The sequence below is a fragment of the Dipodomys spectabilis genome, unplaced genomic scaffold (assembly GCF_019054845.1).
Source record: "Dipodomys spectabilis isolate Male_0828 unplaced genomic scaffold, ASM1905484v1 ptg000521l, whole genome shotgun sequence".
Lineage (NCBI taxonomy): Eukaryota > Metazoa > Chordata > Mammalia > Rodentia > Heteromyidae > Dipodomys > Dipodomys spectabilis.
This window is the reverse complement of record NW_024871198.1, coordinates 125-13,712: the sequence shown is the minus strand read 5'-3', so window position 1 is coordinate 13,712 and position 13,588 is coordinate 125. Positions and strand designations below refer to the sequence as shown.

Genomic DNA, 13,588 nt, shown 5'->3' with positions numbered 1-13,588 from the left:
ATTACGGCTCTTTATCTGTGGTTAGTGGGGCTTGAACTCAGGGCCTGGGCCACTGTCCCTGAGCTTTCTGCTCTAGGTTAGCGCTCTACCACGCTGAGCCACAGCTCTACTTCTGGCTTTTTTTTTTTGTCGGTTGTGGGGCTTGAACTCTGGGCCTGGGCGTTGTCCCTCAGCTCTTCAGCTCAAGGCGAGCGCTCTACCACTTGAGCTACAGCGCCACTTCCGGTTTTCTGGTGATTTATTGGAGATAGGAGTCTCACGGTCTCTCCTGCCCGGGCTGGCTTTGAACCGCGATCCTCAGATCTCAGCCTCCTGAGTAGCTAGGATGACAGGCGTGAGCCACCAGCGCCCTGCACTTCTGGCTTTTTTTTAAAGTAGTTCATTGGAGATGAGTCTCACGGACTTTCCTGGCTGGGTTGGCGTTGAACCGGGGTCCTCTGATCTCGTCCTCCTAAGTAGCTGGGATGACAGGTCTGAGCCACCGACGCCGGCTTGCCCATTTGTCAATTGGATTGTTGATTTCTTTTGGAGTTAGGTCTACAAGGGTGAGTTAACAGCACCATGCTCTTTCTCTGCAAGTATTTTTCCCTCCTTCCCTCTCCTTTTCTTTCTCCCTCTCCTTTTCTTTCTCCCTCTCCTTTTCTTTCTCTCACGGATCTGAGCCCCCTCCCCATTACCACCATCTATGGCATTTGTGCTGTGCATCCCTGGCTGGTTTTGAACCCTCTCCCTGACTTTCTAGAAGGAACCGGCCCCCCCCCCCCCAACTCCTCCCTGTGTCCGCACAGGGGTCAGAGGACACCTCTCCCAGGCCCTGGCTGGCTGAGCCGGCCAGGGCCTCCCAGCTGCTTACCGCGCGCCCCCCGGTGGCCATGCGTGGCACGGCAGCCTCCCCGAGGCCTCGGCGCTCAGGGCCGGGCTGCTCCAGCCAGGGCCCGCTGCACCCAGGGCCCGTGGAGCTTTCTAGGCCAGTCGGGGATTAGAACCGGACTGGCAGCCCTGGACCAGCCCTTGTGTGGATTAGGCGGCTGGCTCTGAAGGGTGAGGTTGCTCTTCAGGCCCCGGGGGATCAGGGATCTGGGATCAGCGGGGGCGGGCCTTGGCCTGAGGTCAGTGGCCGCCTCCAGCCCCAGCGGCGTCCATCCGGAGGAGGCCGCCACAGGGCTCGGGGTACCCTCGGCGAGAGGCCCCCACCCTCGAAGAGCCTTTCTTCATTTTAAATCAAATTCTGGCCCCGGGAGCCTGTGGTGGCTCCCGCCCATCATCCCAGCTGCGCAGGAGGCTGAGATCTGAGGATCATGGTTCAAAGCCGGCCCAGGCAGGGAAGTCCATGAGACTCTTATCTCTGAAAAGTTGGCTCTGACCACCCCGGTGGGGGCTTCCTGGGTTGACCTCATCCCCGGACCCAGCTCCAGGCCTCCACAGTGGGCAGGTGGGGGGCTCCTGGGTGTGAGCCAGCCCTGCTCGACGCTGAGCTCAGGGCACATGGGGTTCTGATGCCTGAGCTCATTGTGGGGCCTCTCGGCTCGTCCACGGGGTGCCGGGTGGACCCGACTCCCACCACCCCAGCCGTGTCTGTGGTGGACAGGGGTGGCCCAGCCAAGGTCAGCGGCGCCCGGAGGCCTGGGCAGAGTGAAGCCCTGGGTTCCATTCCTCAGCACCACAGACACAGAAAAAGGCGGAAGTGGCGCTGTGGCTCAAGGGGTAGAGCGCCAGCCTTGAGCTGAAGAGCTGAGGGACAGCGCCCAGGCCCAGAGTTCAAGACCCAGGACTGGCCAAGATGTGTACATGTATGTAAGTGTATTACATACATGTTATATATATATACACACATGGGAGAGTGGCTGTGGAGGCAGAGCGGGGCCTGGGGGAGGACGGACAGCTTGGGGGTGCCTGGCCGCACTGGGCAGTGTGGGGTGGGGTGGGGTGGGGTCAGCAGCACTGACTCACTGGGCTTCTGGGCCAGCCCACATTCCAAGCCTTTGCTCTGACCCGCCTGGCCCGGCCTTAAAGGGCCAGCGCCCCTGGGAGGGGCACCCCCCCCCCCCCCCCGTGAGTGACAGGGCCTGATCCGGACCCTACCACCTCCCCCTCTGCTCCCAACCATGCAACCCACACTGTGAGTCACACGGGGTCCCCCCCCAGCTCCTCCCCTCCCCAGCTTCTTCCCCTCCCCTCCCCTCCCCACCCCAGCTTCTTCCCCTCCCCTCCCCTCCCCAGCTTCTTCCCCTCCCCTCCCCTCCCCAGCTCCTTCCCCTCCCCTCCCCTCCCCAGCTCCTTCCCCTTCCCTCCCCTCCCTTCCCCTCCCCTCCCCTCCCCTCCCCTCCCCTCCCCACTCTCTGCTCTCACCCCACCCCCCAGCTCCTCCTCCCCCCCCCCCCACCTCTGTACTCCGGCCTTTTTCTTGAGACAGAGCCTACAGGCCAGCACCACCACGCCCTTCCCTGTACTGGTGCTGGTCCAAGTGTTCCTTGGCTCTTTGGGGGTCTGGCTGCAGGGCCTCTGCGGGGTCCCCTGGGGCCTTCCTAACTTCACACCCACCCCATCTCATCCAAGCCCGGGGTTGGGAGAGAACACCCCCCACCCCCTTGCAGGCCGGGCCCCGGCCACTTCTCTGGTCTCTGCACGCCACCCCGTGGCCGCTCAGGGGAATTCCACAGTGAACCGGGAGAAGAGAGGGTGCCGTGGCCTGCAGCCCCCGGAAAGTCACCTCACAATGAGGTCAGGGCGGTGGGTGAGGCTGGGATTCCCAGCTGCTCAGGCGTCGGGGATCGCGATTCGAAGCCAGCCGGGGCGGATGAGTCTGTGAGTCTCTTCTCTCCAATGAACCACCACTATCTACCTACCTACCTACCTTTAATAAAAAGCCGGAGTGAGCCCGGTGCCAGTGGCTCACATCTGTCATCCTAGCTACTCGGCTGAGATCTGAGAATTGCAGTTCCAAGTCAGCCCAGGCAGAAAAGTCATGGGGCCTGAACTCTGGGCCTGGGTGCTGTCCCTCAGCTCTTCAGCTCAAGGCTAGCGCTCTACCACTTGAGCCACAACGCCACTTCTGGCCTTTTCTGCTTATGTGGTGCTGAGGCATCGAACCCAGGGCCTCACGCATGCAAGGCAAGCGCTCTACCACTGAGCACCTTCCTAGACCCAAGTGAGACTCTTATCTTCAATGAACCACTCAACATCCAGAAATGGAGTTGTGGCTCAAGTGGCAGAGCACCAGCCTTGAGTGAAAAAGCTAAAAATCAGTGCCCCAAGCCCCAGGAAGAGCACAAACACATACCCTGAATAGGTTTGGGTATAACTTTTTTTTCTACTAACATGCAAATTCTCAGGGAAAGAGCAGAACTTGAAGTTGGGTTGGGAAGGAGGAGGAAGAGGGGAGGGAGGGAGGCGAGGATCCCCTTGTGCCAGGATCCCACTGTGTTCCTGCCCTCTAGTAACCCCAGACAAATGGTCACCAAGGTTGTGGCCTTGGGTGGACCATGCCCATTGGGCCTTGGTATGGTGCTAGCCCCAGCTGACTAGGTCAGCAGGCCCCAGACAAGCCCAGGCTTGCTTTGTTTGCCCTGGGAGGGGGGGGGGAAGGGAGGGAGGGAGAGATTCCACCTCTGTTATCTACAGCCAGGGTCCTTGCGCTCTGGCCTCCAGTCTGGTTTTGGGGGGCTATGAACAAAAGTTGTTGGCCCAGGCCCCAGTGTGTCCGTTCTTCTGTCCTGGGAAGGGTGCAGCTCCTTCCTGGGCCCCGCGCTCACGCTTCCCGGGCCGGGGTCTGGGCCTGCCCGGATGTGGGGGCCACAGGAAGTTTGATCACCAGGGCCTGCAACTGCATAAAGGTGTTGTGCGCCATAGGCTGGCGCTCTACCACCTGAGCCACGGCTCCGCTTCTGGCTTTTCTGGAGATGGGAATCTCCCTGACTTTCCTGCCGAGGCCGGCGTTGAACCTGGGTCCTCGGATCTGTCTCCTGAATAGCTAGGCTTAGGTGTGAGCCACTGATGCCCCGCCATTTATCGATGTGCATTTTTCTGTCATCTTTTCAAAACGTCCCAGTGCATTAGTCCAAAAAAATAGGGAGATAATTGGTGATGGGAGGACAGGCATATTGTAAAGCTTGGCTCGGAGGGGATGGACAGCTGCCGTGGGGCGGACGGACGGACAGGCAGATGGACAGACAGATGGGCAGGCAGATGGACGGACAGGCAGACAGATGGACGGACAGACGGACAGGCAGGCAGGCAGACGGGCAGGCAGATGGATGGATGGGCAGACAGATGGACAGACGGACGGACAGATGGGCAGGCAGGCAGGTGGATGGACGGACCGACAGACCCACAGACGGGACAGACCCGCAGACGGGACAGACCCGCAGACGGGACAGACCCGAGAGCCTCCGCGCGGGTGGGGCCCCCCCTCCTCCAGCCTCAGTTTCCCCGCTCACCCGGCCCCGCCCTCCTCCAGCCTCAGTTTCCCCCGCTCACCCGGCCCCCCCCTCCTCCAGCCTCAGCTTCCCCGCTCACACGGCCCCCCCCCTCCTCCAGCCTCAGTTTCCCCGCTCACCCGGCCCCCCCCTCCTCCAGCCTCAGTTTCCCCGCTCACCCGGCCCCCCCTCCTCCAGCCTCAGCTTCCCCGCTCACCCGGCCCCGCCCTCCTCCAGCCTCAGTTTCCCCGCTCACCCGGCCCCGCCCCGCCCCGCCCTCCTCCAGCCTCAGTTTCCCCCGCTCACACGGCCCCGCCCTCCTCCAGCCTCAGTTTCCCCGCTCACCCGGCCCCCCCTCCTCCAGCCTCAGCTTCCCCGCTCACCCGGCCCCGCCCTCCTCCAGCCTCAGTTTCCCCGCTCACCCGGCCCCGCCCCGCCCCGCCCTCCTCCAGCCTCAGTTTCCCCGCTCACCCGGCCCCGCCCCCTCCAGCCTCAGTTTCCCCGCTCACCCGGCCCCCCCTCCAGCCTCAGTTTCCCCGCTCACCCGGCCCCCCCTCCAGCCTCAGTTTCCCCGCTGACCCGGCCCCCCCCTCCAGCCTCAGTTTCCCCGCTGACCCGGCCCCGCGCTCCCCTCTTTCCAGCCCGCGCAGCCGCGCCCCGCGCCCCGCCGGCCGCTCAATCTGAACCACTACGCCACCAAGAAGAGCGTGGCGGAGGGCGTGCTGGACGCGGCGCTGCTCCTGTCCAACGCCGCGCGGCTCAAGGCCGTGCTGGAGCAGGGCCCGGCCTCCGCCCACTGCGCCGCGCTGCTGGCGCTCCTCGGCGCCTCCCTGCTGCTGCAGCTGGCCCTCGGCGTCCTGCTGGCGCTCATCGGTGAGCGGCGCCCCGCGCCCGGGAGGCCCCCGCGCCCCCGCCGGCGCCCCCTGCTGCCCGGGAGGCCCCCGCGCCCCCGCCGCGCCCCCTGCTGCCCGGGAGGCCCCCGCGCCCCCGCCGCGCCCCCCCCCCCCGCGCCCCCTGCTGCCCGGGAGGCCCCCGCGCCCCCGCCGGCGCCCCCTGCTGCCCGGGAGGCCCCCGCGCCCCCCCCCCCCGCGCCCCCCCCCCCGCGCCCCCCCCCCGCGCCCCCCCCCCCCGCGCTCCCCCCGCGCCCCCCCGCGCCCCCCGCGCCCCCTGCTGCCCGGGAGGCCCCCGCGCCCCCGCCGGCGCTCCCTGCTGCCCGGGAGGCCCCGGCGCCCCCCGCGCCCCCTGCTGCCCGGGAGGCCCCCCGCGCCCCCCGCGCCCCCTGCTGCCCGGGAGGTCCCCGCGCCCCGGCCTCCGGCGCCCCCTGCTGGGGGAAGGTCCCCGCGCCCCCAGACCGAGGGCTCCATCTGACCTCGGCCCCCCTCCCCCCCGTCATCTCTGACCCCGCCCCCGTCATCTCTGACCCCGCCCCCGTCATCTCTGACCCCGCCCCCGTCATCTCTGACCCCGCCCCCGTCATCTCTGACCCCGCCCCCGTCATCTCTGACCCCGCCCCCGTCATCTCTGACCCGCCCCCCGTCATCTCTGACCCCGCCCCCGTCATCTGACCCCGGCCCCATCTCCTCCCAGCCCGGCTGAACCTGAACGAGGTCGGCAACCAGTGGCGCTTGAACCAGCTCAACAACGCCGCCACCACCCTGGTGTTCATCACGGTGGTGGTCAACATCTTCATCACCGCCTTCGGGGCCCACAAGACGGGCTTCCTGGCCGCCAGGGCGTCGCGGGCCCCCGTCTGAGGGGGGCGGGTCGGCCGGCGGGTCCCCCCGCGGGTGCAGGCCCCGCCCCTCCCCGGCCCCGCCCCTCACACACGTCCTTCCATAAAGCTCCGTGCACGTCCCCCTCGAGTCCGCCTGTCTGTCCGTCCATCTGGCCTGACGGTTCTTGGGGGAATCGCACTGCCCAGGAACGGCGGGGCCTCGGGGGCCGGGCCGGGTCTGGGGGCCCGGGGGAGGGACCCCCTCCCCCAAGGGACGGACGGCGGCCGACCGGCGGGAAGGACGGAAGGAAGACACAGACGCGGGTTTTTAAGAAGATGCTGTATTGGCCTCTCCCTCCCCCTCCCCCTCCCCCCCCCTCCCCCTCCCCCTCCCCCTCCCCCCTTAAGGCAGCCGGTGAGGTAACAGACGTGGACACGGGGCGCGGGCGGGGCCCGGGGCCACAGAGGGCAGGGGAGGCGAAGGTTCCACCCACGCGCAGGGCCTGTGCGGGGCGCCGACCCCCCCCCCCCCCCCCCCCCCCGCACCCGTGTAATGCACCGTTGGTGAACGCAGCAGCAGTAGATCCCGGCCTCGGGGCTCGCGGGATTAGTGCAAGGTAAACCCGCATGGCTCTTCCCCCCGCCCCCCAGAGTCGGGGGCCTCCCCCCGGGAGGCGGAGTCACGGCCGGCGGCGCTCCCCCCGGGAGGCGGAGTCACGGCCGGCGGGGCTCCACCCCGGGAGGCGGAGTCACGGCCGGCGGGGCTCCCCCCGGGAGGCGGAGTCACGGGACGGCCGGCGGGGCTCCACCCCGGGAGGCGGAGTCACGGGACGGCCGGCGGGGCTCCCGGCTCCGCTTCTTCCTGCGGCGGGGGTGCAGGGCAGGCGCTCGGCACGCGGGCCACGCCCACCGCGGGCCACGCCCCCAGTCACCCTAGGCCACGCCCAACAACGGCCCCGTCCTCTCCGGAGCCAGGCCCCGCCCCCGCGAGGCCCCGCCCCGCAGGGCGTGTGCAGCCCGGCCTCCCCTTCCCTGCGGTCGGTAGCTGCAGCCGGAGCCTGGCGTGGTCCTGGTCCTGGTCCTGGCGTGGTCCTGGTCCTGGTGTGGTCCTGGCCCTGGCGTGGTCCAGGCGTGGTCGTGGTCGTGGCCTTGGCGCCCGCCGGCCCCTCCGCCCCAGCCCGGGGCTTGTCCTGGCCGCGCCGCTCCCCGCGGTCTCCGCGGTCGCTCAGGGCGCGTGCGCGGGGCGCCGGTCCCACATGCCGCGCTTGGAGTGGAAGTGGTGGAAGAGGTTCCTGACGAAGAGCCGCTCCACCTCCAGGCCGGCCTGCAGGACCCTGCGGGCAGGAGGGGGGGGACGGGGGTTTGGGGCAGGCTGAGCCCAAGGGCTGCACCGCCTTCCTCCTGTCCAGTAGCTCCCGTCCTTCCCCCACTGCCCAGCAGCTCCCCGTCCTCCCCACCCTCCTGTCCTCTCCCTCCCACCCTCCACTGCCCAGCAGCTCACCGTCCTCCTGTCCCCTCCCTCCCTCCAGTAGCTCTCTGTCCTCCCTACACTGTCCAGCAGCTCCTAGTCCTCCCTCCCGTCCTCCCTACTCTCCCTCCACCTGCCCAGCAGCTCCCAGTCCTCCCCCCTCCCTCCACCTGTCCAGCAGCTCCCAGTCCTCCTCCCCTCCTCCCTCCCCCTGCCCTCCCTCCACCTGTCCAGCAGCTCCCAGTCCTCCCCCCTCCCTCCACCTGTCCAGCAGCTCCCAGTCCTCCTCCCCCCTCCCTCCCCCCTCCCTCCCCCCTCCCTCCCTCCTCCCTCCCTCCTCCCTCCCTCCCTCCACCTGTCCAGCAGCTCTCAGTCCTCCCCCTCCTCCCTCCTCCCTCCTCCCCCCCTCCCCCCTCCCCCTATCCAGGAGCTCCCAGTCCTCGCCCCTCCTCCCTCCCCCCCTCCCCCTTCCCTCCCTCCCTCCCTCCACCTGTCCAGCAGCTCCCAGTCCTCCCCCCCCTCCCTCCTCCCTCCCCCCCCTCCCTCCACCTGTCCAGCAGCTCCCAGTCCTCGCCGCCCCAGCGGTCCCGGAACTCCTCGGTATTCATGCCCCCGATCCGGTCCAGGTCTGATTTGTAGATGCCCAGCAGCCCGAAGCCATTCACCTCCCAGTAGCCTGAGGCACAGGACACACGTGTGTGTGTGTGTGTGTGTGTGTGTGTGTGTGCACATGCATGCACAGAGGGAGGGGAAAGGGGAGGGGGAGGAGGAACAAATGGGAGGATAGTGAAAAAGGTGGAGGGGGGGAGGAGGAGGAAAACTAAGCAACAGCCTGGAGGAGGTGGGATGGAGGGGGAGGGGGAGGCTGTGATGGGGGAGGGGAGGGAAGGAAGATGTGGGAGGACTCACCCTCGGCCTCCCGGGGCGAGGCCCCGCAGCTCAGCCGCAGCAGTGCGGGCGCGAACGCCATCTTGCCCTCCACACAGTGCTTCCGGATGGTGTCGATGATCCCGGCCGGGAAGTGGATGTGGAGGTCACAGAGAAAGACGATGCTGTGGGGGTCCTGGGGGCCGAGCAGGCAGGGCAGGGTGAGGAAGTGGGGGGGGGGAGGAAGAGAGGTCAGAGAGAGGGAGGTCAGTGGGAGGGAGAGAGGATGTGGGGAGAGATAGAGGTCAGTGGGAGGGAGGGAGTCAGGGCTCTATGGCCTGGCTGTGTGGAGGCCCCCTCTCCCTCTTCCCCAGCCTCTGCCCCTCCTGGCTGTTACCTTCACCAGATCTATGCCGGCCTGCAGGCCCGCCGAGCGCTCGAAGTTCCCACTTAGCTTCAGGTACTGGTAGCTGCAGGGAGAGAGAAGCTCTGGAGGAGGTGGCGGTGGGCCAGGTGCCCGTGGCTCCCGCCTGTCATCTCAGCTCCTCAGGAGGCTGAGATCTGAGGATCGCAGTTCAAAGCCAGCCCGAGCAGGAAAGTCCGTGAGACTTATCTCCAATGAATCACCAGAAAACCAGAAGTGGCGCTGTGGCTCAAGTGGTAGAGCTCAAGTCTGAGCCCAACACAAAACAGGGCGGGCTTCTGCTGGGGCCGGGCCGGGGCTCACCTCCGCAGGCTGGAGGCGGTCAGCGCCCGCTCCACGTCCATGTCCTCACTGCTGTAGTCGGTGATGATGATGTTGAAGTCGGGGTCGCGGGTGAGCCGGGACAGGCTCTCCATGTCTCGGATGAACTGCAGCACCCAGCGCGCCTGATTCTTCACTAAACCAGGGGAGCAAGCGGCCATCAGGCCTCTGCTTAGGGGACAGCCTGCTGGGATCTGGCCCTGGCCTCTCCCCCATCGGGACTCACCGGGCACGATGAAGTGGACCACAGCGCGGTGGTTCCAGGAGAAGCCCTGGGGCCAGCACAGCTTGGGCTCCGGGTCCCGGGCGTTGAGGACAGGCCCCTGCTGGCCCTGTGGGTTCCAGACCAGGCCCTGCAGGTTCCGGGCCTCCACCATCTCCCCACCAGCCGGCCGGCCGCCCTGCCAGCCGCGGGTGGACACATACTCCGACAGCCGCACCAGGCGCCCGCTCGGCTCCCGCAGCTCCAGCTCCAGGAGGTAGCGGCCCCCGCGCAGCTGGTCCTGGCGCTTCTCCACGTTCACCGACCCGCTGCAGCTGGTAGCGCCTGGGGCGGAGGAGCGGGGCCTGAGGGACACCCCAGGCAGGGCACGGCCTCCATCTTTAACCTGCACCCACAATTTCATCCTAAGTGTCCAGCTGAGGGAGAGGGTCGCGGCAAAGACAAATCAAGCTGTGTTCACACAGCCCCAGCCCGTCAGGCAGCGGGCTCCAGATGAGCCTCGGAGGTGCGGCTCACCGCTCAGGGCTGGAGGAAATGCTGGCCTAGGCTGGAGAATGATTATACCTCATCTCCGGGGTGCCAGGAGTGCAGGCGGATGACAACACGCCCCGCTAATGGGAATATGCCGTTACGCCCATTCAATTGCACTCTAAAATGTGTAACGGTACTTGAATTTTATCTTAAACCTGTTGCTGGATGGAGAGATGTAGGTGGATGGATGAATGATGGACTGATGGGTGTATGAATGGGTGGATGGATGATGGATGGGTGGGTGTGATGGATGAGTGGATGGGTGCATGAATGGGTGCATGAATGGGTGGATGGATGGTGGATGGAACGGTGGATGGATGGATGGCTGGATGTAAGGGTGCATGAATGGGTGGATGAGTGGATGGATGGATGGATGGATGATGGGTGGGTGGATAGGTGGATGGATGAGTGGATGGGTAGGGGTGGTGGATGGCTGGCTGGCTGGCTGGGTGGGTGGGTGGGTGGGTAGGTGGGGTGGGTGGATGGACAGACAGGTGCATTGGATGGATGGATGATAAATGGATGGATGGGTGGGTGTGATGGATGGATGGCTGACTGGGTGGGTGGGTGGATGGATGGCTGACTGGATGGGTGGATGGATGGACGGTGCATGTGTGGATGAGTGGGTGGGCGGATGGATGGGTGCAGGAATGGGTGAATGGGTGGGTGTGATGGATGGGTACATGGATGGATGGCTGGCTGACTCTGGATGAGTGGATGGGTGGGTGTGGTGGATGGATGGCTGACTGGATGGGTGGATGGATGGACGGACAGGTGCATGCATGGGTGGGTGGGTGGATGGATGGGTGCATGAATGGACAGACAGGTGCTTGCATGGATGGATGAGTGGGTGGATGGATGATGGACGGACAGATGCATGGATGGATGGATGAGTGGATGGGTGGGTGGGGTGGACGGATGGATGAGTGGATGGGTGGGTGGGGTGGACGGATGGATGAGTGGATGGGTGGGGTGGGGTGACGGATGGATGAGTGGATGGGTGGGGTGGACGGATGGATGAGTGGGTGGGTGGGGTGGACGGATGGATGGGTGGATGGGTGGGTGGGGTGGACGGATGGATGGGTGGATGGGTGGGTGGGGTGGACGGACGGATGGATGGGTGGATGGGTGGGTGGGGTGGACGGATGGATGGGTGGATGGGTGGGTGGGGTGGACGGATGGATGGGTGGATGGGTGGGTGGGGTGGATGGAGTGGATGGATAGCTGTTGACGGGTGGATGGGTGGTAGATGGATACAGGTGGATGGGTGTATCAATGGGTGGATGGATGATGGATGGATGGATGGATGATGGGTGGGTGGGTGGGTGTGATGGATGACTGGCTGGTTGTGGATGGGTGGGTGTGACGGATGGATGAGTAGATGGGTGGGTGTGGTGGATGGATGGCTGACTGGATGGGTGGATGGATGGGTGTGGTGGATGGATGGATGAGTGGATGAGTGGATGGTAGATGGATGATGGATGGGTGGGTGGGTGTGGTGAATGGATGGCTGACTGTGGATGGGTGGATGGATGGATGATGGACAGGTGCATGGGTGGATGGATGATGGATGGGTGGGTGGGATGGATGGATGGGTGCATGAATGAGTGGATGGACGGACGGACGGACAGGTACTTGCATGGACGGATGAGTGGGTGGGTGGGTAGATGGATGATGGATGGACAGGTGCATGGGTGGATGGATGATGGAAGGATAGATTCATGGGTGGATGGATGGATGGATGAGTGGATGGGTGGGTGGATGGATAGATGGGTGGGTGGGTGGGTGGATGGATAGATGGGTGGGTGGGTGGGTGGATGGATAGATGGGTGGGTGGGTGTGATAGATGGATAGATGGATACTGGGTGGACAGGTGCATGGGTGGATGGACGGACAGATGGATGAGTGCATGAATGGGTGGATGGATCGACGGACAGATGAGTGCATGGATGGATGAGTGAATGGGTGGATGTGATGGATGGATGAGTGGATGGGTGGATGGATGGATGAGTAAGTGAGTGGGTGGGTGGATGGATGGATGGAAGGACTGACAGGTGCATGGGTGGATAGATGATGGATGGGTGGATGGATGGACGGACAGGTGCATGCATGGATGGATGAATGGATGGGTGGGTGGGTAGATGGATGGGTGCATGAATGGGTGGATGATGGACAGGCAGGTGTGTGCATGGATGGGTGGGTGGGTAGATGGATGGACGGACAGGTGCATGGGTGGATGGATGGATGAGTGAATGGGTGGGTGTAATGGCTGGCTGGCTGACTTGTGGATGGGTGGATGGATGATAAATGGATGGTAGATGGGTGGGTGGGTGTGGTGGATGGATGATGGATGGACTAGATGCATGGGTGGATGGGTGGATGGATAGATGGATGGGTGGATGGATGATCAGACAAGTGTGTGCATGGATGGATGGGTGGACGGATGGATGATGGGTGGATGGATGGATGGATGGGTGGATGGATGATCAGACAAGTGTGTGCATGGATGGATCGGTGGACAGATGGATGATGGGTGGATGGAGTGGATGGATGGGTGGGTGGGTGGATGCATGAGTAGTACTACGTGAACAACGCGCCTCACACCCTTCTAACCCATGTTATCTGAGGTCTGACTGTCCTTGCGGCTGTGTTTCCTGCGTGCCCTTCCTGGGGGTGGGGGCCCATGGGGCTGCTGGGTGGTGGAGCAGGGCGTCTGCCCTGGGGTGCCCTTTCTCTTACCCTCGGCTCCTGTGGCTGAGTTTCCGCAGGAAGACCCTGGCCACGCCCAGGGCCTCGGGCTCGGCCAGCTGCAGGTTGCCGGAGGTGTTGCAGCTCAGGTCGATCCAGTCCGTGCGCAGCGCCTGGAAGTCAGGGCTGCGGGCGCTGAAAGTGCGCTCCCAATTCACCACGGGGTCCAGGGCGGGTGAGTACTCCGGGCCGCCGCCCCCGTCCCCGTCCTCCTCCTCCTCCTCTTCTCCGTCCTCCTCCTCCTCCTCCTCCTCCACCACTGCCGCCTCCTCAGCCTCGTGGCTTTTGGGGAGCCCCCTCTGGTCACCCCTCCTCTGCCGGGCAATGAAGGACTCCACTTGGCTTAGCCACTGCGCCTGCTCAGCGGAGGTCCTGCCTGGCGGGGAGGTCGGGGGGGCCCGGGTCCTGGTGGGGAAGGGCCGCGTGGCGTTGGGCCCCGGGGTGGACCAGGCCAGCAGCTTGCGCAGGCCCCCAGCTCGGTGCGGGGGAAGGGAGGCGGGTCGGGCCTCTCCCGCCTGTGTCCCGGGGTGCCCGGCTCCCAAGGCAGGGGCGTCATCTGCCACCTCTTCATACAGGGATTCTTCTAGAAGATTCTTCTCCAAGCCTGTGGGTGGTAAGCATGGCTCAGGTCAGCACAGCGGGCACTGGAGCTCTCCGGTGTGAGGCCCGGGCAGGAGGCTGCGGCCGGGGCGGGCCCAGCAATGGACACGGGACTACAGCAAGAGGGCCAGGGTTCAAGTCACGAGGTGCAAAAGACAGGGAGAAAGGGATGGACAGACAGACACACACAGACCTGCGATGTGGAATCTCCATCCCAGTAGCAGTGTTTTTGTTTTGTTTTTTCCCCAGTGGTGGGGCTTGAACTCAGGGCTTGGGC

General features: G+C 65.1%; 2 protein-coding genes across 2 annotated transcripts; one reads left to right on the top strand and one right to left on the bottom strand.

Annotated features, from left to right (window-relative positions):
• Positions 1-1,496: 1,496 nt before the first annotated feature.
• Ninj2 (ninjurin 2) lies at positions 1,497-6,169 on the top strand. The gene is made up of 3 exons (XM_042670127.1): positions 1,497-1,604; positions 5,057-5,288; positions 6,003-6,169. Exons 1-3 carry the CDS (start codon positions 1,497-1,499, stop codon positions 6,167-6,169), a joined length of 507 nt encoding a protein of 168 aa, XP_042526061.1.
• Positions 6,170-7,351: 1,182 nt separating this feature from the next.
• On the bottom strand, positions 7,352-13,315 carry LOC122099585 (beta-1,4-N-acetylgalactosaminyltransferase 3-like; the record flags this gene model as incomplete). The annotated part of the gene is given in 8 exon segments (XM_042670145.1): positions 7,352-7,463; positions 8,147-8,273; positions 8,507-8,660; positions 8,862-8,934; positions 9,192-9,345; positions 9,436-9,733; positions 9,735-9,756; positions 12,703-13,315. Coding segments are annotated over 8 exon segments (1,550 nt in total), but the record flags the coding sequence as incomplete, so codon positions are not given.
• Between the last annotated feature and the right edge of the window lie 273 nt (positions 13,316-13,588).

Excerpts from the sequence above, each read along its gene's own strand:
- Ninj2 (XM_042670127.1), top strand. The coding sequence starts at position 1,497 with ATGCCTGAGCTCATTGTGGGGCCTCTCGGCTCGTCCACGGGGTGCCGG. Across the intron at positions 1,605-5,056 it reads ACAGGGGTGGCCCAGCCAAG|CCCGCGCAGCCGCGCCCCGC; the intron begins GTCAGCGGCGCC and ends CCCTCTTTCCAG. Across the intron at positions 5,289-6,002 it reads CGTCCTGCTGGCGCTCATCG|CCCGGCTGAACCTGAACGAG; the intron begins GTGAGCGGCGCC and ends ATCTCCTCCCAG.